Below are 25,030 nucleotides of genomic sequence, written 5' to 3'. Positions count from 1 at the left end.
AGAATTCTTTGTGGTCGACTCTGCCTTATTAATACTTTTCCAAGATGCTTCCATATGTCTTATTACTTTTCCAAAAAAAAAAAAAAAGGAAAAGCCTCCACAGCAAATGTTCTTTGGTTAATTTGCACTCGATCTTAGCCAAAAGACCGAGAGACAGTGTTTCCTTTTATTTAATTTGAAGAATAATATTCGAGGTGCATGTGTTTTAATGACATAAATTACAGTATTTCTGAGAAGACAATGGACCTCATAGTTATGATTTTTAATTGTGCCTCTCGCACTACCTCATCCAGTTCTTGAGCTCTGTATTTCCCTGTCTCTACCTGCAATATGGCAACAAGGACATTTGCCTGGCAAGGATGTTTCCTCCCCGGTGCTTGGAGATTCTTGAATCAAATACTCCCTGTGATGGTGAGCTGCAATTAGGTACGTGGGCGGAAATTAGCGCTCTTGAAGTACACCGTGTTAAAGCAGACGCACGCTGTTTTTCAGTACCTGAGGCCACCCTTGTTCTGTACCATCGCTCCAGGTCACTGCTTCCACAGCGCTTTTGGTTTGAGGCTGCAGGTTTCAAAAAGAAAATAACTTGGTACGGAGTCTCAAACCAGGAAGCTTTTTATAGTTAAAACTGGGCCACACAGTTCTATTATAGATAAGTCAGGCAGTGACCAAGTACGGCTATAACTTGCTCATTTTCCTTTTGGAAGTATAAATGATCTCAACTGTCAAAACTATCATTTGAACTTAAAATAAAGCACCGAAACTTTTGAATAGATTTCCTGGAGTCATGGTAGGTCCTCCATTTTGGATTAGATCCTCTAGTAATATGAACCCAGGAGCAACAGACCTTTCCCATCCTAGTCATCTTTTTATAGAAAATACAGCCCCTTCCTGCCTCAGGATTACGAGAGACCTGCAATTTATCCAGTTTAAAAAAGCAAATTGGATTTGCTTTTGGATACTGAAAAACTCCCAAAACCGTACATTCTGGCTGCCTCTACAAACGTGTGCCCCCCCCTCCATTTGACTTTAAATGAGTTTGCTTTGCTAGCAATTTACATCTTTTTATACCTTCTAAAGGAGGTGATTTCAAGACAGAACGTGAATGATGGGAAATTTAAAACTGTCGTTAGTTCGCATCCCTCCCCGCCCCCCGGCTGGAATTCCCTTTTCGCTAATGACGATAGAAAGGGGTTTCACTGCTGCGTCTCTTCCACGCCTGCGGTGCCGCGCGTCTCCCGGCGACTGCGTTTCTCCGCGAGTTGGCCGCGTTCGTTTGGGGATGAAGTCATCCCTATACATAGCGTGTATATCAGCTCGTTAAATCGGTACAGCACGCAGGGATTCCTCGGGAAGACAAGGAGAGAAGCGAACAATGATGACCATATTTTACATTTACACGCCCCCCCCCCGCCCCAACTCCCTCCATCCCAGAGTAATGGCTGGGAACCGTGGCGCGGCGGGCTGGCCGGATGCCCACCTACTCGCCGATCCCGGTCCTGAGATACCAACAGGGCAAGCTGAGGACCAGCCCTGCGCGAGGGCCCCCGGCAACGACAAAGGCGGAGTCCCCCGGCCCGGCCCGGGGCCCAGTCACGCATCTCGGTCGCCGCCTCCCGGCTTTCCACGCGGGTGCCCAGAGGTCCCGCGCCCGGGAGGTCCCGGCTCCCCGGTGTCTGCGCCCCGGCTGCAGGGGAGGCCCGGGAGCTCCCCCAGCCTCCCGGGAGCGCGAGGTGGCGGGGAGGGGGCCGACGGCCAAGGACAGCCCCGGAGGGAGGGGGGGGACAGCCCCAATCCCAACGGGCTGAGGGGGGCGGGGTGGGGAACAACAAAGAGCCTGACCACCCCGACTTCGCCGAGCCCGCTCCCGCCCCTCCCGCTCTCCGCAGTCCGGCGGGGGCCCGGGCCCGTCGCGGGTGGGGAGCGCCCGGCCCCCCGCCTCCCCTCCCCTCCCCCCCGCGCCGCCCCCTCGCCCCCGGGGAAGGAGGGGAGGAGGGCGGCGCCTGCGTGTTGCTCCGCCGCGCGCCCCGCCTCCTCCCGGGCTCCTGGCGGCGGCGATCCCGACTCTCCTGCGGCTGCCGCAGCTGCCGGTTGCACACGGCCTGGGCGGCGGGCGCGGGCCTGGGGAGCGGCGGCCCGGCGCGCGGCCCGGAGGGCACCCCTGAGAGGGCGGCCGAGGAAGCTGCCGGAGGCGACGGCGGTGAAGGAGGAGGGAGGCTGCGGCGGCCGCGGGACCGCTCGGCCTCTCCGCCCCCTCGCAGCCTTTCTTTCGCCCTCTTCCTTCACTCTCGGGACCGCCGCCTCGGCTTTGTGCGCGGAGATGGTGTAGCCCCCTGGCCGCCCCAGGAAGCCTCCGGCCACTTGTCTCGCGTCTCCCGGCTGCGTCCCCGCCCCTGGAGAACGGACCCCCCTGGGCTCGGCGCCTGCCGCGTCTCCCGGCTGCTGGGGAAGCCTCGGCGCCGCCGGCACCATGAGGTGAGGGGCGCGCGGGGCGCGCGGGGCGGGGGCCGGGCGGGCCATTGTGCCGCGGGAGCCGCAACCCCGCTGTCCTCGGACCCCGCCTTCCCTCCCCGGCGCGGCTCTCGGGTCTCCGGTCTCCTCTCCCGCTCCCCCTTTTGTCCCTTCTCATTTCTCTTTCTTTCTTGTAACCCTCCCCAGCCTCTCGTATTGGGGGGGGGAGCGTCTCTTTTCGACGGTCCCCCATTTTTCCTCAAACGCTCGTCTTTCGTCCAGGATTTCCCTTCCCAAATTCAATTTGTGCCTGACTCCCTCCCCCCAGCCTTTGCCAGCCAAACCCGGGAGAGATGGGGAGGGGTTCGAGAATCGAGGCGTGCGTGTTGCTCGGGAACAGGTATTTTCCTGTAGGTCTGTAAAAATCCCGTGCACTTTTAGGACACGACTCTCGTGTTTTATGAAAAAAGGAGGAAAAGTTTGAGAGATCTGAAATCTCTGCGGGTATAAAGTGCTCCGGCAGTGGAAGGGGAAGGAGCTTTGAAAGGGGAATTTTCCCGATGGGGAGGGAAGGGAAAGGATTTATTAGGTTTATACGGGGAGGGCAGCCGAAGACCGGGATAAGTTAGTTGTTCGGGGTGTGTAAACGGGGGCGGGGAGGGATCTGTTTGCAAAACCCTTTTCTCTGCCTCCTTCTGTAGCAGCCTGTGTTGCATTGCAGCAGCTGCTTCCCCCCTTTTCTCTGGAATCAATAAAACAAGCTACATTTTTTCAGCCCCAAAGAAAAAGAATTGAACGTACCGTCGTAATCTAGTTTTTTAATTGCTACGATGAAACAGACGGTGTGACATTTTTCTTTTTTTGTTTCTCCAATTGTGTAAGGGAAAACCATGGCGTGGTATGTCATTCTTTGGAGGTTTTTTCCAGCCTTTCCTAAGCCTGTGTGTGTCCACAGCCGCCTCTTTTCGGATTGGTGCAAGACTTCGTGAGAAATGGGACTTGGTAGACTGAAGGCTGATCCATTCTGCGTTATCATCCTTATAGGCCTGCCTTTTAGGTTAAACAATTGTGGATAAAGTAAATTACTCCATTTCTGTGTCCTGGAAGAGATAGTCTTACAGTTCATTTGGATTTGAATCTCCTTTGTGTTAAAGATTAATGGCCAACCGTTGCCAAGACCTTTATAATGTAATACAATGAGATTTGAATGATATAATCTACAAATTCCTTTGCTTTGGCAAGAAAATGTCATGTCATTGGAATTCTTCCTCAATTTAAGTAGTTTTTTCTTTTAACTTTAGTTTTCTGTTTTCTTTTTCTACCACTGCTGAACACTTTCCCATTTTATTTTTTTAATTTTTTTCTGTTGCAGCTGTGTATTTCAGTTTACTGTGAAGTTGAATTAATGTTTTTCTCTGATTCCAAGTTATAGATTTTCATTGTGATGACCTTAAAAATTGTGTTAAATACTGTGTCTCTAAATGACCCCTTTCCCTTTGTGATTTTCACACGAGTTATTTTCAAATGTAATGGATTGGCTTAAAATGTGATTAGGACATACAAACCCAAAAAACATAATCTTTGTAAAATATCGCTTGAAAAACTGGAGCCATTGGCTTTCAAGCATGGATTTTTTAATTAAATTACTAATGTCATTGAAAACTTGGAAACTCTAATGAAACATACGCAATGTTATATCTTGTAATACTATATATTGCTGATTTCTCTTTTAAAGATTTAATGCCATAGGGGTCTTGCAGACCAGAAACCATCAGTTTTTTCCCCAAACTGGGTTAACTTCACTCAACACTGAGCAATGGAAAACAGTGAAACTGGAAAATTTTTAAATAAAATGATTGTAAAGTGTTCTGATTCAGAGGTTGTGAACTAAAAAAAAAAAAAAAGGTCAAGTTTTGGATATTCAGTGAAGTATGATCTCTATCCTGTATCATTGTCAATCTGTCACAGATAAATTACGTCTTCACGTAAAAGTGCCATTTCTAATAAAAAGTAACTTGTACTTTTGAGGCTCTTTTTCTGCTCTATTCCTTACTCAGTATAGAGAGGGAGGAATCTCACCGATGCTTTCCAGTAGCACAAATACAGAACATGGTGCACAGGTCAGAAAAGTTTGCTCCAGCGGCCTACAGTGATTCTTTGTAGGCTGATTTTGAATAATTCAAGAGCAGAAAAGAGGGTCAGCTTTTCACACTGGAAGGCATTGGCTTGTTTGGTAGGTGGCCTATGCGACTTGTGGGTACACAGTTCCTTAGATACCTGTAGAAGCAGGATGGTCCGATTTGGGGTAGAAGGTTCTCTTGCTGGTTGCAAAAGGCTTGGGGATATTTTGGTGCTTATGATAGGGCTTTCAGGTTATGTTAATATTTGACTTAGTCTCAATGATGCTTTCAAGTACTGTAGGACATAAATGTTACACTATTAAATTGAGTCTATTTTAAATAGCTATATTAAGGAGTAGTTCTGATGTTCTAAAGGCTATCCAGAAATAGGCATGCCTGGGTAGGAATTTCCACTTAAGTTGGTCAGGATTCTGAAGAGAGGATATGATGAATATGTTGCTGTTTAAGTATTTGAGATAAGATCTTTTAGATGATTTTAATTTTAGGAATAGCATGCCTGCTGTGATGTAATGTAATAATCCCTATACAGAAGGGAACAAATAATACTTTACATTCCTGAAACAGTCTTAAAGGCATTCTACGCATGTTAAAAGCAGTGTATAAACTTACTTAATACTTTGCTTAAAGATGAGAATTTAAAAAAAATGAGAAAAGTCTATTTCACATACAAAATAGTGAAAAGGTTGAGGCTCTCCAAACTAGTACTTTTAGTGTAACATATAACTTTTTGGGTTCTATTCTTATTGTTTATTTAATGTTTCAAAAGGTTTATGATTGAGGTAGGTATACATGTAATATTGTTAAAGTGCATCCCTTTTAAATGATTGCATTTTCTCAACTAAGTGGTTAGTTACGTTTATCTTTTGTTTGCTTGTTTGTTTTTCTAAATAGAAAGTGGAGCTTGTCTGATCTAAAATAGTTGCATGTAGCCCAGTGGCTAAGAAGAGCTCCGAAGATTTTGGATTAACATTCTCGGGTCGTATTGCATAGTCCAGGATGCTGCTCACTATTCTGTGACTTTCCCCTGTAAAAACGTGCTGGGCTGTGAGGATTTGTCCAAGCCACTTACCAGCTGGATGACCTTGAGCTATTCACATTATTTCACTGATTCGTAGTTTAAAATACGTAAAAATGGGGATCATTCTTTACTGGGTAGTGAGAGTCAAATGGTAATCGAAGAGAAGGTACTTTGTGTACTTGTAAGCATTATTCAATTATGGTACTCCTCTTGTTTTGAGGCTTAATTATATAAAACTTCTGGGTAGTTTGCTTCACCTTTCTGGGCCTTATCTAGTTCAAGGGTGGCAGGAGGTTACATTTAGCTTACTTACTGGGGTTGGTACTTGCTGCCACGTTGGTTGGTACCGAGTTGCACTTCTGGGCTTGGGGGGAAGGGGGGCCCTGATTAGTAATGTTTGATTGGCACCAGGGTCCCAGAGTGCAGCACTGCAGAGTGTTTCCTGGAATGCAATTATCTGTGACCTAGTCCAGCCTTCTTATTTTTTAGGTGAGGAAATTGATCATTTCCGTTTCCTTTCTCAGGTATTTTTAGAGTCTCTGAAATACTTCTTGTGATTTTGTTACCTTCGTTTATGGTAGTGATAAATGCACTATACATTTTAGAGTGTGGTACAAACAAGGCTCAGAAGATGCATGTTTTATATTCTGACTCGTTAATTGAGCAAACTGGTAAAAATGGAGCTAATTCTACTATTTTACAGAATAGTTGTTTCAAATGAGATAGCCATGAAAGGATACAACCAGTAGTGTCTGTGTTCCCATGGGTCTTCATTTATACTTCTGGCTGTTGGATGTGTGATTTCCCACAAAGGTTTATTTTAGGGGCAGGAGCCAGATTTGTATTTTTTAATATTATCATTGTCTTGCATGTACGCATTGTTTTGCATTGTAGGTATTTATCAAGTGAATAAGTCTTGAATGAATGTGGCTTAGTGGAGAAAATTTACCGAAGTTTATTCATTCTTCAAGGCTTAGTCTATACCTTGTTAGCCTATTTGGAATGAGCAAAGTAACAAGGCAGGCCTGATTTGGCTGGTATAGGAGAAATTAACATACTGGCTGGTGGTTTTGGTTACTATCCTCCATATAGCGTAAATCTGGCCTGATTGTATAACTTGTAAAACACCCAGTCTTTATCATGAGTGTAAGAAGTATTAGGAGAAATGCGATTTCAATTTTTACATGGTTGTGGGGAGAAAAAGGATACTTAAACTCTTCCTAGGCCAACTTAAAGTTTGCCCCCCCCCACTTCCTCTTTCCTATCTTTGAAATTGACGGATGGAATTGAGTGGAAGTCAAAGTTAAAAAGACAATCTGAGCTGAGACTGCACCTCAGTGGATGCTTTGCCTAAGAAGGGCTTAATGAAGTTTTCTGGACGAGGACGCCCTTATCAGACCTGGGAAGTCATCCCTGGTTTCCCTACCTCCCAGCTATTCTGAGTGTTCCTGGGCACTCTGCATGTTTTTTGCTATAGCATTTATTATATTGTTTTATAATTACTTGGATCAGTCTGTCCCTCTTCAGTGTAAGCTCTCTGAGGGCAGGGACTGCGTTTTTATAGTCATGGTATCAGCAAAATATTTGGCAAATAGTGGGTGCTTGTGTAAGTTTTTGACTTTGACTGGTGTTCCTTTCCAGAACCTCTTCACTAACAATAACAGCCACTTTTTCAGGAGCACTCATAATGTTCTAGAAGCTGTACTGTGTACTTTGGGGTGTACGATAGTATTTGGCATATAGTAAATGTTAGTAAAGTTATTTAATTCAAGCAAACAAACAAGAACAGCATCCTGGCCACAGGAATAGGTGTAGAGTTTGTTTCTTACTCAAACACAAAGCTCAGGAGTGGCCAGAAAGATTCCTATTCAGGTTTGTTGATCTCCAGAGCCCTGTGGGCTGAACCGTGTTTCCTTGACTTTCTCATTAAACCCTGAATTAATAGGAGGGCCATCATTCTGTTTTGTAGTCTATTTGATCATGGGACTTATAAACGTTTTTGAGCAGTAAGTTAATGTACGTCTGTTGGTTTAGCTTATTTATGCTCTGTTTAATGCCTGCTTTGTTTTGAGTCTTATAGTCCTTAAAGTACCAAAACTTTTCCCGTTTTTTTGTTGGGTTTTTTTTTTTAATACAGTTATAAATAAAGCTGCCGTGACTGTTAACTTGGGTAGTTTGAGATAGTAACGAAGGAAGCTGTATAGTCAGGTTGAGGTGCCATAACAAAATTCCGTTGACTGGGTGGCTTCAACCATAGAAACTTATTTTTCCAAAGGTCTGGAGGCTGGAAGTCTGAGGTCACCATGCCAGGATGGTTGGGGCCAGGTGGGGCTCTCTTTATGGGTCTTCAGACTGTTTTCATAGCTTCCTCCTGGTTGTATCTTCTAATTGGTGGCAGGGGGTTGGCGGGGGAGAAGGGGGAAGGGAGCATGGTGCTGAGAGAGAGAGGCAGAGGGAGGGAGAGAGGAGTGATATCTTCCTCTTACAAGATCACCAGTCCTATCAGATTAGCATCCCACCCTTACAACCTCATTTAACCTTAATTAACCTCCTGGAAGCTCTATCTGCACATGAGATCACATGGGGGCATAGGGCTTCAACATACAAATGGGGTAGGGGGGACACATCTCCATCCATAGCAGAAAATATCCCTTTTTTTTTTTTTTTTGGTCAGTGCATACAGCTTTGGTGGAATAAGCTGATCTATATAACGCTTAGGGGATTTTGTAGGTAAATGAGGAGGTGGATTACCCATATTTTCTAGAAATTTCTGTACATTGGGAAGCTTCTGTTTTAGAATGATTCCAATACATTTAATTAGCATGTAACTTTTCCAGATAATGTTTTTGGTGTGAAGCAGTGTGTGCATATTTTAGGAGTAGAGACCGCATGGTGGAGGGCAAAGAATGCAGGCTGCCAAGTCAACCTGAGTTTGAACCCTATTTTGACATTTTGTTGTTAATTTTTGAGTAGGTTATAGTTTTTGAGGTTTGAATTCCTTCTGTAAAATGGTTATAATTTTTGCAATATGGAGTTGTTGGGAAAATTAGGTCAGAAATTATATCAAACCCTGGCATAACAGTTGGCACATAAAACGGGCTTCAAAAGAGTTAACCCCCAACTTCTATGAAGTCTGACATCTCCTAAGTTTATGTTTATATTCTTAACATATAAAGAAGCATGGAAAATGGTAGAGCTGCTTTAGACACAGTTTGGCAGCTCCTCAAAACTTAAACACAGAGTCACTGTCTGACCCGCCAGTCCAACTCCTCCGCGTGGACCCAGGGGAAGTGCAAACATGGCCACACATAAATTTGTTCACAAATGTTTATGGCAGCATTATTTATAATAGCCCCAAAATGGAAACAACCCAAATGTCCATCGTCTGAGCAGCAGAGAATCCAACCATGGTCTCTCCCTGCAGTGGAATAACATTTGATTATCAAAAGAAATAAAGTACTGATCCATGTTACAGTGTGGACGGAAACAGGCTAAGTGGAGGCAGCCAGACGCCAAAGGCCATCTAGTGTATGATGCCATTGATAGGAAGTGCCCGGAATAGGCAGCTCTGGAGACAGGCAGTTTAGTGGCTGCCAGGGTCAGGGACGGGGAAGGAGGGACGGGGAACGGGGAACGGGGAGTGAGTGTTGTTACGGAGACGTACAGGGTTTCTTTCTGGGGTGATGAAAATGTCCTGGAACTACACAGTGGCGATGGTTGTGCACCTTGTGACCATAATAAAACCCACTGAATTTTACAGTTTAAAATGGTGAACTTTAAGGTACACAAATTATATCTCAACTCCCACTCCCCTATTTGTGGGTTATTATTTTCACTTACTAGCTAGAATGTATAATACCAGGAGAGGGTCTATTATGCTTTACATTGTTTCTGACATTCTTTCTTTGGATTAACATTTGAAATTGACATCTTCGTGTTTTCTAAAGAGGCGAGGCTGCAGACAGTGCCACCGTGCTTTTCTGTGTCGGGAACCAGGCCGAGGCACCAGGCCGAGGCGAGCGCTGACATGGACACCTTGGTCTGGTCGTGCTGCCTTTGAGAGGCCTGAACACACATTTCGGAGCCCTATCTTCGTGTTAAGGTAGAAGCCATCTCTCTGGGAGCCCTGTTACGAGCAAGGGCGACTAAAGTCACTGACAAAGTCGGTGAAGCAAATCCAGCAGACTCTTCAGAGAACTTTAATCTGGGTGGTGAGCTTCAGCAGTCTCAGGGGCCAAGAAGGTTTTGTCTTTGGGGAATGAAGTAGCCTTGATGACATTTTTAAGTGGACTGAGTGACCCCCCAGGGGTAATGGCCCCCGAGAACTCTGGGTGTCGGCAGGCAGTACATCTGATGAGACGGAGTCAGGACGGCCACTGGTAACTGCGTGTCCCAGGCCCTCATGTCCTTGTGTTGGTGTCTGCATTTCCTGTGTCAGCTTCATAGGGGAGCAGTTCCATAAAGAAACGCAGGCTATAAGTGAAATAACGTGAATGGCTCTTCAGGTCAAATCTCAACAGAGTCCCAGTTGCTTGTTTTATGGGGCAGTGAAGGGATCTTTCTGTGCAGGTTTCATAACGATTCATTTAATATTGGTTATATTTAGGGTTTACTTTGTTCTGCAAACCTGATGTCCCTTCCTCTCCGCTCCCAAATTCTCATCTCCGTGGGCTAGTATTGAAAGCAAAATTGTGACTGTTCAATTTTTAAGACTTTAAGGTTGATGAATTACAGGCTTTTATTTAAAACTTAGTTATTTTTATTCCCTTGTAGACTCTTTAATCATTTTATTTGCAGTGTTTTAAGAACATGAACCAATTACTATTGTCTAAATAAATGTCAGATCTGTTTGTTTAATTGTACTTTTTCCCTTTATTTTAGAAAGTATGGAAAGTATAAAGATGTTAACTCAAACCATCTAGAATTTTTGATACTTTGACATACAGCTTTCTAGATTTTTTTTTTTTTTTATAATGGACATACGCAGCCATAAATGTGCTTTTGTATGGGTATGAATGAGTATGTTTTAAATAAAAGTGAGATCGTACTATGTAAAGGTGAAATTATACTTGATTATTTTGTAACTGGCCCCTTTCTTCCTAATCCTTATCTCTAAATACAGACCTTTGTAATTTTAATTTTTTAAAGATTTTTAAAATTTACTTACTAATTTTTAGCGAGAGGGGAAGGGAGGGAGGAAAGGAAGAAGAGAAACATCAAAGTGTGGCTGCCTCACGTGCACCCCCAACTGGGGACCTAGCCTGCAACCCAGGCATATGCCGTGACTGGGAACTGAACTGATGGTCCTTTGGTTTACAGGCCAGCACTCAGTCCAGTGAGCCACACCTGCCAGGGCCAGATCTATATAATTTTAAGTAACTGTGTAGTATTTTCACTATGCTTTGGATAACCTTAATCTACTTAATCTCGTAGTGCTACTTAGCTTTTTAAATACTGTTTTTGTTATAGAAACACCGCTGTGAACATCTTTGGATATTTGTGCAGATACCTGCTATTTTCTATCTGCACATATATTTATATTTTAGGATCAATTCCTAGAGGGAAAATCAAGTAGCGGTTGTTTTTTCCTTTCTCTTACTGTGTCAGCAGGGGCTGCCAGGCGAGCTCCCCTTGTGTCCCTCACCTCGCTGCCGCTGCTTGGGCCCAGGCTCCTGTAACCCTAAGCAGTCACTGTCTCCTCGTTTCAGTCTGTCCTCCGTTTTCCACGCATTGGCTCCAGTGATCTTAACGCAGAAATCAGACGTTGTTGTTCCCTTGCGGAAGCCTTCAGTGGCATTTTAGTGCTCTTAGGATAAAGCCCAACTTAATAATAAAACCAGAGTTATTAAGGTCCTGCCTGATCTGGCTGTATTCCTAGTCGTGAGCTCAGGCTTCTGCGTGTACACAATAAGTATCTGAGTGACTAATAAATGAAATTACCAGACCAAAGGGAATCTTACAGTTTTTGAGACTCATTACCAAACGAGCAACAGTAGATGAGAGCGCCCGTTTCCCCGCATTCTGGCCAACCCCAGGCGTTATCGGCCTTTTCGATCTTTGCCAATCTGATAGGCAAAAGGTGTTACCTTGTTGTTTTAATTTGTATTTCTTTGATTGCCAGTGGAGTTGAACATTTCTCCATGTGTTTGTGGGCCACCTTTGTTTTTGTGAGTCATCTGTTGATGTGCTTTGTCCATTTTCCCAATGGAATGTTTAGTTTTTCTTGTAATGATTTATGATATATTTAATAAATAAGTGCAGATGTGTTGTCTCCTTTATCTATTGTGGTATAACAAAGCTCTCAAAACCTAGTTAGAACACGTATGAGTTGTGTGGGGCAGTTCTGCTGGTCTCGCCTGGGCTCGTGCACGTTTTTGTTCCTTGGCTGGGTACGCGTGGCGTGTCTGTCTGTCTCTTCCTTAGTAATAACAGCCTCCCGTGAGCCCACGCCTCACTGCACAAGCTCTTACCTAACCTCTCTTGGCCCATCATGTCTACTTGGCCAAAGCTGGTCACATGGTTAGTATGGGAAGAGACCACACAAGGACATGTCCAGCAGTGTGATTCATTGGGGGCATGATGTAAAGTCTACCACATTATCCTCTAAATATGTCACTTACTCTTGTTTGTTTTGGTATAGAAGTTTTAACATTTCACATCACATCTGTCAGTCTCTATCTTTACAGCTCTGCCTTTGGTGTCGTGCTTTCTCCGACGTAAAATTATATACATGTTCACTTACATTGTCTTCTGTTAGTTCTGTGGTTTCATTTGTGTTTAAATTTAAGCCACTTGAAATTTATTTCCGTATAAGATGGGGGTTAGTATTTAAATACCAGTCATTTGTCAGTGTCCCTTGTTCAGTAATCCGTCCTTTCCCATGGATGTGAAATGCAGCATTCACTGTGTACTGAATTCCTACACCCAGCTCTGTTGCTGGACTCATTGGTTCACCTCGCGCTGTGCTAATACCTCGCTCTTTTAATGACTCTAATTTTTTAACATCCCGTAAGGGCAGTTACTGTCAGTTTTCTTATTTTTCAAAACTGTATTTGCTATTTCATTTATGATATTCTTTTAGGTTCGTTGTATACTCCTTTTTTCCAATTAGAACAAGATGGAATAAAAAAGAAATGACACCCCCAACCTGTTGGAGTTTTAATTAGAATCATGTTAAGCGAATGGATTGATGTGGGTGGAGAAGGACCTGACCCTGTTACAATACTGAGCTTTCCACTCCTTTTTCTTCCCATATATTCAAATTTTTTATTTCATCTTTAGTAAAGTGCAGCAACACATTAGTTTTTAGTTTAATAAGTTTGATATGGCCCATTTAAAAAAATCCTTATATCTTTAGAAATAAAACTTTTAGCATTTTTACTATAAACCCATCTGTTCTCACTTTTCTTTATGTTAATTTCACTTAAAGTGTATGTGCTGTGTTTTAAAAAGTTTTCCCTTCGTTAATAAAATTAATTCCAATGTTGGCATTTCTAGTCCTCAGTTTTCTTAGATTTTGAAATATAATAGATAACAGTTACCAAGTACTTGTTGCCTGAAATACTTTACATACTAATCATTTAACATGCCTAACAACGTGTAATTAGGAACTGTTAGTAGCCCCACCTGACATGCGAGGAAACTGAGTCACAGAGGGTTCAGTGACTTGCCCCCGGACCACCAGCCAGTAAACAGTGGTTCCTGAGGCTGTGCTTTTTTACCCAGCATGCTCTGGGGCCTCTCTATAATTGTTAACTTTTATGAACTGAGGGGTATATTTGAATTTTCCAAAAATTGATGTCTGAGTAAATAATTTATTTTTCTTTGTGATTCCATCATATAAAGACTTTATTTTCTGAAAATAATTAAGCGTAAGAACAAGCTTGTGTAGAATGAATTGACCTAGAAGAGCAACATTTCAAAGATAGCAGGGGTAGAGAGAAAAGGCTTTATTTTGAAAAAATGGTTTAATCTTGAAAAATGAAACAAAATTATGAAGACATGTTATGGTTGCAACTGTGTGTTCAGTTCTTAGAATGGAAGAAGAATGAATCAAGTGTTGGTTGCTTTTTTTCCCCTCATAATTTTTCTTAAAAAATTGTAAGATGGCATGAAACTGGTTCATGTTATGATGGACTTTTGACTTTTCCAGTGTAATTCTGAAGAAAGCATTCTTTTCCTTTTTTTTTTTTTTTTCCCCCTTCCATTTTTGCCAAAAGGTTTAGGGCTTTGTTAGTAAAGCCCAGGGGCTTTCCTTAGATGTTCTGTTCAGATTATTTTCTTTTGACCTCATGTTATCCCATCTTTGTTAGCCTTCTCCAAGTATGAACTGTGGGATGTAGAATGTTTTCAGCTGCAAGTAACAGACTTGAAGTGCATAGACGTTAAGAACAGTTCCCGTCTCTATAACTGAAGCCGGAGGAGCAGGCTCCTAGGTCCATAGGCTCACCGATGTCTTTGGGAACCCAGGTACGTTTGCCCTCGTTATTATCCGCTCCATCTGCACCCCAGGAGCAAGCAGGCTATGGGATTTGTAGGCTTCCCCTTCAGACCCAGTAATTTGAGGAAGGAGGACCGACCATTCCTACTTGGTTCCTTTTCTTTTCCCATTAAGGTATAATTTACATACAGCTAAATGTATAACAAGTGTACACACAGCTTGATGAGCTTCTGCTATATATACATACCTGGGTAGCCGCCCACTGGGTCAGAACGCAGAACGCACTTACCACCCCAGGACTCTCCCTGATGGTCCTTCCTGATCAGTGCCCCTCTCAAGCCTTCGTTTTTGTCAGTGGCTGTGCCTGTGTTGGGGCCAGTTCTCAGCACTTTCAGTGACTCCCAGAGGCCTGCGTTTTTGAGGAGGCTCCCACTTTCACTTTGTCGATGATTTGCATTGCATTGCTTAGGAGTTGAAGTAGCTGCCAGCCATTGGGAGACTGATAGGGCAAAGGTGAAACGGACTAGTAGAGGTCCGTGCGATCCTGGGAGGCATGTTTGACAGGGACTCATTTTATAAATGGTTAATTCGTTAGTGGATATTTTCGTGTGAGGATTACCGTTGCTTCCCGGGCAATCTGGCAATTTATGGGAGTCTGGCAATGAGTCACGTTAAGACCTCTAAACCTGTTTTGTCGTGTGTTACGTTTTTACATGTGCATTCTGGATTCTCTAATTGATCGCATTGCTCTGTTACCCCATCCCGTCTGTTAACCTATGCAGAAGTCCAGTCTCTGAAATTCAGATTTGATCAGCCCGTCTCATGTCAGAAACACTTCGGGGGCTTCCCATTGCTCTTAGAATTAAGACCAAACTTTTCCTTATCGTGGCCGACGTCTTGCACGATTCTTTTTGATTTGTGACTCCAATATTAGTAAAATGGCCCAATAAGATAAATCCTCAAAACCACTTATAAAAAGGTAATGACATGCATAGACATGAACTTTTCCCATAAGCTTACTGGTTAATGGGGGAGGGGCATCCATCAGTTCACTAGAGCTGGGAAGAGCAGTACCTGCCATCATGAGGGTAGGGACTATTTCATCTTTTTTTCCTGGATTCCCTGCTAAATAATGTCATCTACAAATACTTAAAATTTTCCCTAGTATGCATACAACATGGCAGGTTGCCACTGTTATTTTGCATGGCTTTAGAAAAGCATTTTGTTGTATTCACCTATTATTTTGTGCAAGTCGTCTACTTTAGGGGAACTCCCTCCTAATACCGTATTTTTATATTTCTCTGGATATGAAAATTTTTCAAGGTGTATTTTCATTCTGGACAGAGATGGTCAAGTTTAATAGAATCATGATTGGCTTCAGAGTTGTTCTATTTATTGGCTGTCCCAGATTTCAATTTCTTCCTCTGCAAAATGGGCTTAATAACCCATTGTGTTGGTCTGCAGTTTGCCATAGTGCATTTAGAGGATTTATGGATTTATGGAAATGAAGTTCAAGCTCCTGAATGTTCTTTGCCTTTTCTCTTTAACTTTTAATCTGAACGACTTCTTTTCTGTTTCTAGGCATTCTAAAAAATAAAATACCTAGGAATAAATTTAACCAAGGAGTTGAAAGACTTGTATACTAAAAGTTATAAAATACTGCTGAAATAAATTAAAGAAAACCTAAATAAATGAAAAGACCTTTTGTGGTCATGGATTGGAAAACTTGAAAAGTGATGTACATGTTCTGTACAATCTTTGTCAAAAGCCTAGTAGCATTTATTTTCCCCCAGAAATAGAAGAACCCATTCTAAAATTCATAGAGAATTTCAAAGGACTCAGAATAGCCAGAATAATCTTTAAAAAGAACAAAATTGGAGGACTCACACTTCTGATTTCAAAACTTATTACAAAGCTCTAGCAATCAAACGAGTGTGGTAGTGGCACAAATATAGCCCAATAGACCAGTGGAGCGGAAAAGAGAATCCAGAAGTAAACGCTTACTTACGTATGCGGTCAGGTGATTTTTGACAAGGATGCCGGGATTGTTCAGTGGGGAAAGGATAGTATTTTCAACAGCTGATGCTGGGAAAACTGGATATTCTGAGTTCTTTTGAAAGAGAGTTTGCAGTATTGTATTTTTCCCTGAAATATGAAGGCCTGCGTCTGCATCCTGGTCTCTCAGCCTTGGTGCTACTGATACTGGGGCAGATAATTCTGTGTTGGGGGGCGGGGGCCGTCCTGTCCTTGTGGGATGTTTAGTATCTCTGGTCTCTACTCACTAGGTGCTAGGAGCCCACCCCTTGCCTTTCCCCCAGTAGTGACAACCAAGTGTATGTTCAGTGTAGTTAAAGCATTTAAATGTTTCATGCTGAAATGAAAAAAAGGTGACACTTGTGCTGTTTCCTGCTTTTATTACGAAAGACTTATATCTGTTTGGTTACTTAGACGTTAACCTGGAAACCCAGCCATAATTTATAAACAGTGTTTCAGGAAAGAGAATCTACCCTGACAAATCAGTTGATAAAAGCCCATTTTTAAGTTACCTGGAGATATATATATCAGTTTTCGAATTTTAACATGGGGAAATGAAAAAAAAAAAAACACTTGCAGAGAAATCATTGTATTTCATTGTTAGTTTCATGGAAATATTTAAACTATACTTCACTTATTGTTTTTAAAGATATTTTTGTTATTAACTTTTGTGTCCTAAAGAGCCGATCAGTTTCCCTCAGGGATCCGGAGGGCCCGTGCCTGAAGATCCAGCACACGGCTGGCCCAGGGCACCAGGCCCTGGCCAGAGATCGCGGCGTCTCTGAGGCTAATCTTTGGGTAACCTCTGGTCACGCTGGGTACATACCTAGAGGGCTAGCCAGTTACATGTGATAACTTTTAATATTCTCTATTTATGTAAAACAAGTAGATATTTGATAAATACTAGCTATTACTTCTTGCTCATTTAAAGACGGGCCAGCCAAATTGGGAAGGGCTTCCCGTGAGTCATTTCATTTAATGGATTAGAATAAGCCATGAGATTGGTGTCATCGATGCTTTCGTAGTGGGGGAAAGCAAGGCTTATTAGAGTGCTTAAGTAACTTGGCCAAACTCACAGGGTCGGTAGATGACAGCGAGGTTCAAATCAAGTCCTGTGGAATTCCGGAGACCTCGGTCTGAATACTGCATGTGGCCTCAAATTGTTTGACCTCTCAGCGCTGCCCCTCCAATGTCCTTTTCCACCCGTAACATCGCCTCCGACGCCGCCTCCACTCGCACCTTGGAGTTTGTGTAGGAAGTGATGGGAAGTGCCGCGGACGGGGCTGGATTGTAGAAGGCTTGGGATGGCAGGTGAATGAATGAAACTTAATGTGCTACATACTTCTATACACTATTCTTCTAACCCTTACAGCGACTCTGCAGGCTAGGTATCATCCTCATTAATGCCCTTGCTGCTGGAGAATTCGAGGCTAGTGAGTGATGGAACCTGGACCTGACCCCAGCAGTGTCTCACTTGCGTACCTGTAAGTGCTTTACCTACGTCTTCCATTGATTTGAACTTTTCTGGTGGACTGATGACTTACAGTGTGTGGGCTCTGGGGCCAGCTGTGGGGTTGTGTAAAAGAGTCCTGGAAGCCCTGTGTTCCCCAAAGATGCCCGCCTTCGCATGTGTTATGTGTCAAGTATATGTGTACCTGCTGTCATGGTCATGGATAGATCAAGGGAAAAGCTAGTAAGTTCAAAGTGGGTTTAAATCACATTTTCTCAGACAACATGTGTTAGAAGTACAAATGAACGAATTTCAAGGGCCTTCTCATCTTCCAGAAGGTTGAGAACCACTACTGTAAATTGATTTTCTCTGTTCTTAATCTGTTTCTTAGGTGGGGCTTGGCAACCATCTAACTTTCTTAGAAGAAAGGGGGAAATCCCAAAGCAATGAAAGTATTTAAAGCTGTGGCAAGAATCACTGCAAACTTTTTTTGTTGTTGTTCTTTAGAGGAAGTAGATTTCTGTTAAAAAAAAAGTTTTGTGAAATGTTACTGGTTACTTATACAGGCAATCCATAAAAATAGTTCAAATAAATTTTAAGTGGGAGAAGACTTTAATTATTAGTAAGTTAGAGCCCTTGTCTATAAATTACGATGTTTAGAAAATTAGCTGAAAGGATCAGATTATTTCTTTTTGGAATTATGAAACAAAAGATGTGTTATGCTAGTAAGTAGGAATTTATAAAAACCATCTTTTGAAGATGATGTTTTTAAAAGAAATGTGTCCAAAATTAAGTAGGAGTTTTTTCTAGTACATAAAGAAACATTGAGATGGAAGGCAAAGTGGATAAATTCAAGTTGTAAATAGGCTGGAATTTGGGTTTGTGATTTGATGGTTTTAGAAATTATATCGTTAGGCTTCTGATGTTAGGATTAGCCTATGCAAATTTGTTTTTGCATATTTTCTCAGCCTTGATGGGGTTAATTGTGGCCTGGCAAATCAAGAAAAGGAGTTCTGTGCTGTTTCAGACTGCAGAATCCTGTTGCTATGCAACAAACATTGTCAGTCAGGATAGGGTATAGTAAATTGGTATTCTGTGTCCGCTTTCACCACACGCTCATTTTGTAATCTGAGAGAAGTGGTTTAGGGCTCTTTTGCAAGGTTTTACTTTAAAACGGGCATTTAAACATTTTTGTTGCTTTTTATAATTGGTTACACTTAAGGTCTGTGAAGCCCTTCTGTTCTGATGTAGAAGGTACACTAAAATGTTTGTGTTCAGAGAAAGGGTTTTCCAGATCTGTTTCCAAATTCTTTTAGGTTAGAGCACTAATTTTATTTTGTAATTGTAAGAGGGGTGATATTGCCAACTTCCCACGAGTAAATTTTTGTTTGAAAATTCAAGTTAAATAATTTGAACATCAGAGAACAACATACTATTTTTGAAATTTATTTAGGAAAGTATGGACCCAGTATTCCTTAATCGATGAAGATTATTTTTATAAAGAGTCTTATGCAGAATCCGATAACTTACTTTCTTCCAGGAGAACTTAAAATGTTTTAATAGCAAGTGGATGACGTATCTAATAGAACATTTACCGTCTTAACCGTTTGTAAGTGTCCAGTGCCGTGACGTTAAGGGCATTGACATTGCTGTGTAGCCATCACCTCTGCCCAGCTCCAGAATGACGCCTTCCGCACCTGTTTAGTAACTTAGTCCAGGCCGCCTGTCTTCGAAATGCTTTAGGCAAATTAACTCACTCAATCTTCGTAACAGGCTTCTAAGGTAAGTACTTTTGTTATGTTCCAAATGAGAAGGCTAAGAGGAACACACACACACACACTGGTCACGTGAGTGGCAGCAGAATTCTCAGCCACCACGTTATGTTGTTCTCTTTTGGAATTACTTTTTCTGTTTAGTGGTAACAGCAGCGATTAAAAAAGAGTGAGAGAGAGAGAGAGAGAGAGAGAGAGAGAATTTTGTAGCTTTGTCAAGTAAAGGTAACAGACTTTAACTGGGTTTTGAACTTTTAATGAATTTCATTTGGCCATAAATCCCTGCATTATTTTAGACAGTTTTCTAAATATTTTAAGAGGATACAGTTTGTATTTTACATTATGGTTAATTGTATATGAAATGATGTCCATATGGTTCATCATATAGAAAGGATTTAACACCTTTTTCAGTTTGTTTCTGGATCGTTTTCCATGCTAGTCCTTAGAGTGTACGGAGAATGCAAATTATTTTCTGGTAGTTTAATAGAAATATATAGGAAAGTACATAGTGTTATTAGAGAATTGTAATGGGACACCATTGGAAGTCTGAAGCCAATTGGCATTGGATCATCTGCTTAGTACTTTCTAAATTCATGCTCTTCCTTTTTTCCATGGATAATTTGGAGTTAGTTGTAGTAATGACGATTTAGAACAAAGAACAGGAGGCAGGAATGAAAGGGAGAAAAAAACAGTACAAGGTATCATTTGAACTTGCAGTTAATGAAAAATGATGGGTTTTTTTGCTTACTAACTCTGCTTTCTTTCTGCTAGGCACTGTATCTCTATTGACATTTTTAACTAAAGAACTCCACCCTGCTCCCAGCCCCTACCCCCTTCTTGTAGATCCTCTGCCTTGAGAGCCTGGGACCTTGATCTTCCCTGAATTTATATGTTCATGTCTTGTGCAACCAGAGTAACTCCATAGTCAGTTTGCTTTTCATTGCTCTTCACAGTTGCACCATCTTAAAAAAAAACCAAAACATTTCCTTGTTTTATTTTCGTGTATTTCTATATGCATTTGATTACATTCTGTGCATTTTTTGCCTTGTTCACATGGTATGTTTTGCATTTTCAATGCTTTTAAAAATTGCTCAGAATTTTATTAGTTGCATATTTAACTGTAATTTACCTATTTTCTTTTAAATGGCTATTTACATGGTTTAAAGTGATTTTGTATAATGAGTAATGCTTTCATGAACCCAAAGGGTTTTTTCCCCCTCCTAATTGCAGACTAATTCCTTTAGATTTCCAGAAATAGTATTAGATCTCTGAAGAAATAGAAACAGTTTTAAAAGCTCTTGAATCATATTGCCAAATGCTTTCCAAAAGTGTTGTACCAGTTTTCATGCCAGCTAGCAAATACTCGGAGTGTCTATTTCACCACAGCCAGTAGCAGCCGAGAATGTTTTGATGTTAACCTTTCAATCTAAGAAGGATTGACTGATGGCTCTGCTGGACTTTGAGCCGGAATTACACCTAGAATTATAGTTGTGCTTTTTTAAAGTTCTGTTTTGATCCAGTCACTGCCCAGGTAAGGATTCATGTAACATCTTTTGGATGCATGAAGTGACGTTTTCTGCTCTTCAGCCCTCTTAATTATTTTTTGTAAGTTGCACGGTGTATGGGACAAAGCAGCATGCATTTTAAGTGACATTTCCCTGGACCGCTGGGGCAGAGCTGGCCGGGTTGCCTCCCGTGGCCTGCCAGTGTCAGGGGTCCGGGGAGGCGCGGGTGGTGGCTGAAGTCAGGTGGAGTGTCGCCTCGTCCAGGCGCTGCTTCTCCCGTGGAGCCTGAGTCACTGTTACTTCTTCAGCCAGAAAATCATTAAGGACTCTGGAGATAAAGTAACTTCCCCCCAAAATCTGATTATAGAATTCAGAAGTATTAAGTTCTGGTAGAATTTCTCCCCCCGAATAGAAGGTCCAGGGAAACCGTTCCTGAACGTTCGTGTAGTGGCCTCACACGAGCATCCAGCATGGTTTACGGTCCTGGCCTTGGACCCCGTGGGCTCAGTGGCTCTGAGCTCTCTTGGTTCTCTTCCTCATCGCACTGGCTGCATCTCTTGGTCCTTTCCTCCCTTTCCTCCTCCCCAGGCTTGTTCAGCCACAGGGCTTTACCCACCGGGCGCTGTGGGTCCCCAGGTTTGAATGTCTGGCCAGCCTTCTCTTGTGAGCTCCAGATAATAAACTGACAACTCAACTCGCTTGATGTGACTAACAGGCACCTGAAATATGTTTCCAAACCAGAGTGTGCCGTATGTTCATACAAATATCTAGTTACTGATAAATAGGTATTTCGGTGACAATTTTTCCTCAGATTTTCAACCATAAAAATAACATAAGGGGCTAAATTATAAATAATATCAATATAAGACTTGTAATACTGAAACAAATGTCTTCCGCTCTCATTCTCTAAGTTTTAGATCCCATCACTTTTCTTCTGGTAGGTTGCAAAAAAGTTTACCTATTTTCTTCTCAGTACAAAAACTACTATTAAAGGACTTCACTCATGTGATCTTTCATATGCTCTATGCCTGTACCATTAAATACCATTTCTTTCTCTCAGTTTAGTATCTTATATGTCATCTGACAATAATTTGAACTGCGGCATGATGGTACCGTGCAGTCAACAATTCAGTTGTGGGACTATCATCGATTTTGTAGAGCATTGTATGCATTTGACTATTGTATTTTTGCCTATATAAAAATAAGGGGAAATTAGAAGAAATGAAATGAGATGAACATACAAGTCACTAGGTATTCCAAAAGTGTGATTCTTCGGGCTCAGTGGGACTGGACCTTGTTTGTACTTAAGCTAGTTGTCTGTGTATGTGTGTGAGACAAGGTGATTTTGTCAGGACTGATGGAAACTGAAGTTGGCTTAAGAAGGACCATCGCACGGCCTACAGACCCAGCGTGAGAGCCACTGGGCCAGAGCAGCTGCAGTCGGATGTCAGGGACGATGAGAGAGCCGGCCACTCTGGTCACTAGGAGTTACTCTTGTCTTATCTCTGCATGGCTTTAGTCTTCGTCTTTCTTCCTGGTCTCTCAGGCTTCCCATTGTTCCAGCTTTTGTAAATTGTGGTCAAAGAATGTTTTCTGTAATCTTCAGGTGAAGAAAACCCTGGGTTAAGACTGGTGACAAGCCCTGCGTGGGTTGTTGTCCCCCTTCAGTGACAGTGGGGTACTGTGATGAGCACCAGTGGGTAGTGGAGACTGAACACTTCTCTAAAGCAAGAGAAGGCATCTTGACCACATGTCTTCATTTTGAGAGTCAGCTGCAAAGGACAATGGCAAAACTACATTATATATATAAAAATACAGGAAACATGTCTAAAAGGTGAAGTCTTATGATGGAAGAGATTGAATATTAATATTTTAGTGATCTGTTAGATTTGCAGGGTTATAGAGCTTGTTGAGGAACGTAACTTGTAACACTCCTTTCCTTTTTAATAATAGTCTGGAGTTCAATTTTATACTAAGAAAAATTTTAAGGACAGTTGGTAAGGTAAGATTTTGTTTATTGTGAAATCTCTGAGCAATTTAAAAAATCACTTCTGTCTACTAAATTGCTTTAGATAAGCCAAAAAACCTAGAATTTGATGTGAGATTTAGAAAATTAATTTAGCTTGTATTTTACACTTACTTTATCTTGCTTAAAGTGATTGCTTATATTTTAGTTTTAAAACTAAACATTCATCTCCTAACAGGGGATATTTTATCTGGCTTGTGGAATGAAAACTCTCTTTTAAGTCCAGACGATTGCTCAGTCAGCTCTTCCTTCTGTTCTCACATGCTTTCAGGACGGGGTCCAGCGTGAGAGGAGGGGTGCTGGGGTTCCGTGTCTGCGCGCTCCACGCCCACGGTGTTGACCAGAGCACGCCGCCATGAGATGTCAGATGAGGGGCGGAGCCGCGTCGTAGCCCGCCAGGTTGGGAGGTGCTCGCTCGCTCCGTGGCTTTCTCACTTACCAGGTGATACAGGGATGTGCCGACCAAGTAAGATTGTGGCCTGGCAAAAGCGTACCCTGTGACAGGCGTCACAAGTATCAGGATCCTGGTAGGTCCCCTTCAGGGACCTGAATCTTGGCCTCTTTGTCCCCTGCAGTTAAGAAGTTACGAAAACATCTTAGGTTGAGAAAAACACAGTTGTCAGTTCAGTGTTGAGGATTGTCTGACCTCCACCAAATTATGAAGCTTTTAACATTTAAAGTCTCAGAGTCCAGAGTGTTGACCATTACACGGTGGGACCCCTTGAAGTTTCTGTATTTTTCCAAGACAGTTGTTAATGGAATTATCATTGTACTTTGGATTTACAGGTGAAGTCGTGGGTTTTTGATTACTGATAAAAAGATTGGTTAGTTACATTTCCTTCCTTCCTTTTTCAGTCACCAGGTTAGTATAGTTGCTTATTAGAATAGCTAACCAACACAAAAGGATTAACCTGAGAGCCTTTGGGGATGATTTGACCGAAAAGAAAAATTGGAAAAAATAGTTTTGAAAAAGTGAAAAGGACTAATTTACTTTGCTAATTATAGATAAAATACAAGAAACGGGGCAACAGAATATAAAATCTAAGCACAAGAAGCAGAGCATATATCTTTAAAGAAACAAACAGAAAAAAGTCTTAGTTCTATCCTATTCTTTTCTTGAAGCCTGTTTCTTAGAGATCTCTTAAATCTATGGTAAGAACTCTGATGTCTTGAAAAGTTCTTGACTTCCTTTTGGCGGGGTTCAGTGTAACCCAGAATCTTTTTTTGCAATACAAAAGTTCTACTACTTCTAAAATCTTAACTTGCCAGTTTGTGCTTTATGTAGAGAAGGCTTCTGTAACCTGGGTATGTGTATTGGGGATTTCTCTTTGGAATCATATCTTTTTCTTTTTCCCTGGTTATTAATGGTTTTTTCCTTTTGAAACTCACCGTCTGAGTTGCTTTAAGGAGTAGGTAACTCTCTGTGGTACCTCGCCCTCCAGCCTCTTCTGTCAGCTCTCCCCACTGCGTAGTTTGGTCATTCTGCCATCGTTTGCAAACATTTAGTACCACTTAGACATTGTTAACAGCTGCGTTGAGGTTTAATTGACACACAATAAATCGCATATTTAAAGTGTAGAGTTGGATGAGTTTTGATGTGCATGTACCTATGAAGTCATCACCACAATCAAGTGAGTGAGCACATCTACCACCTCCCTTTTAAAATTAAAAGCATGTCCACAGAAATCTGGAATATCGAGGGGAAGGTAGTCACCCATAAATCTTAGCACTTCTCTGCACAGCCTTGGGTGTGCTTTTTCATTTAACACACTATCATAAACACTTTCCCATGTTGTTACATAGTCTTAATGATAGGCAAGACTTTTTCAAGAGTTGACCAATGACATGTTAAAAACACCCTCTTTATACGTCTTATATGATAGTACTCAGCATGTTTCATGTTGGGGGTAGAAACAGATTTTTAATTGCTTTTAAAGTAAGAGATTTGGAGAAGGAGACAAGGAGAGAATAAAGGCAAGCGTAAGTGGTTCTGAATGGTCCCTTCTCTTCTGCAGCAAACACACCAGTTTCCAAAATACTCCAGCCTCCAAGGGCTGTGAGAGTAGAGCTTTGAGAGGGAGGACAAGTACGTGGCAAGGAGGGTGTGTTCACGTGAGGTGAAGCTGAGGCTGTGGGCGCAGGTATATGGTAAATGAGGTGCTAGGTGGGGCACGCCCAGTTGTTAAAGGCCCC

General features: G+C 42.1%; 1 protein-coding gene across 5 annotated transcripts in view; it reads left to right on the top strand.

Moving 5' to 3' along the window:
* The first annotated feature begins 2,053 nt into the window (after positions 1-2,053).
* Positions 2,054-25,030, top strand: part of ENAH (ENAH actin regulator) — a 101,005-nt gene continuing 78,028 nt past the window's right edge. For 4 of the 5 annotated variants that reach the window (XM_054576652.1, XM_054576651.1, XM_054576650.1 and 1 more), the window contains exons 1-2: positions 2,054-2,475; positions 17,457-17,568. In XM_054576652.1, coding sequence (XP_054432627.1) covers positions 17,525-17,568 — 44 coding nt within the window. In that variant the 5' untranslated portion in view covers positions 2,054-2,475; positions 17,457-17,524. The remainder of the gene's footprint in view (positions 2,476-17,456; positions 17,569-25,030) is intronic. The other variant, XM_054576649.1, reaches the window with a different exon arrangement.

Source organism: Pteronotus mesoamericanus, unplaced genomic scaffold, assembly GCF_021234165.1.
Source record: "Pteronotus mesoamericanus isolate MK-2021 breed Mesoamerican mustached bat unplaced genomic scaffold, CSHL_Meso_final contig_347, whole genome shotgun sequence".
NCBI lineage: Eukaryota > Metazoa > Chordata > Mammalia > Chiroptera > Mormoopidae > Pteronotus > Pteronotus mesoamericanus.
Note: the sequence above shows the minus strand (reverse complement) of the source record. Positions and strands in the feature narration are given on the sequence as shown.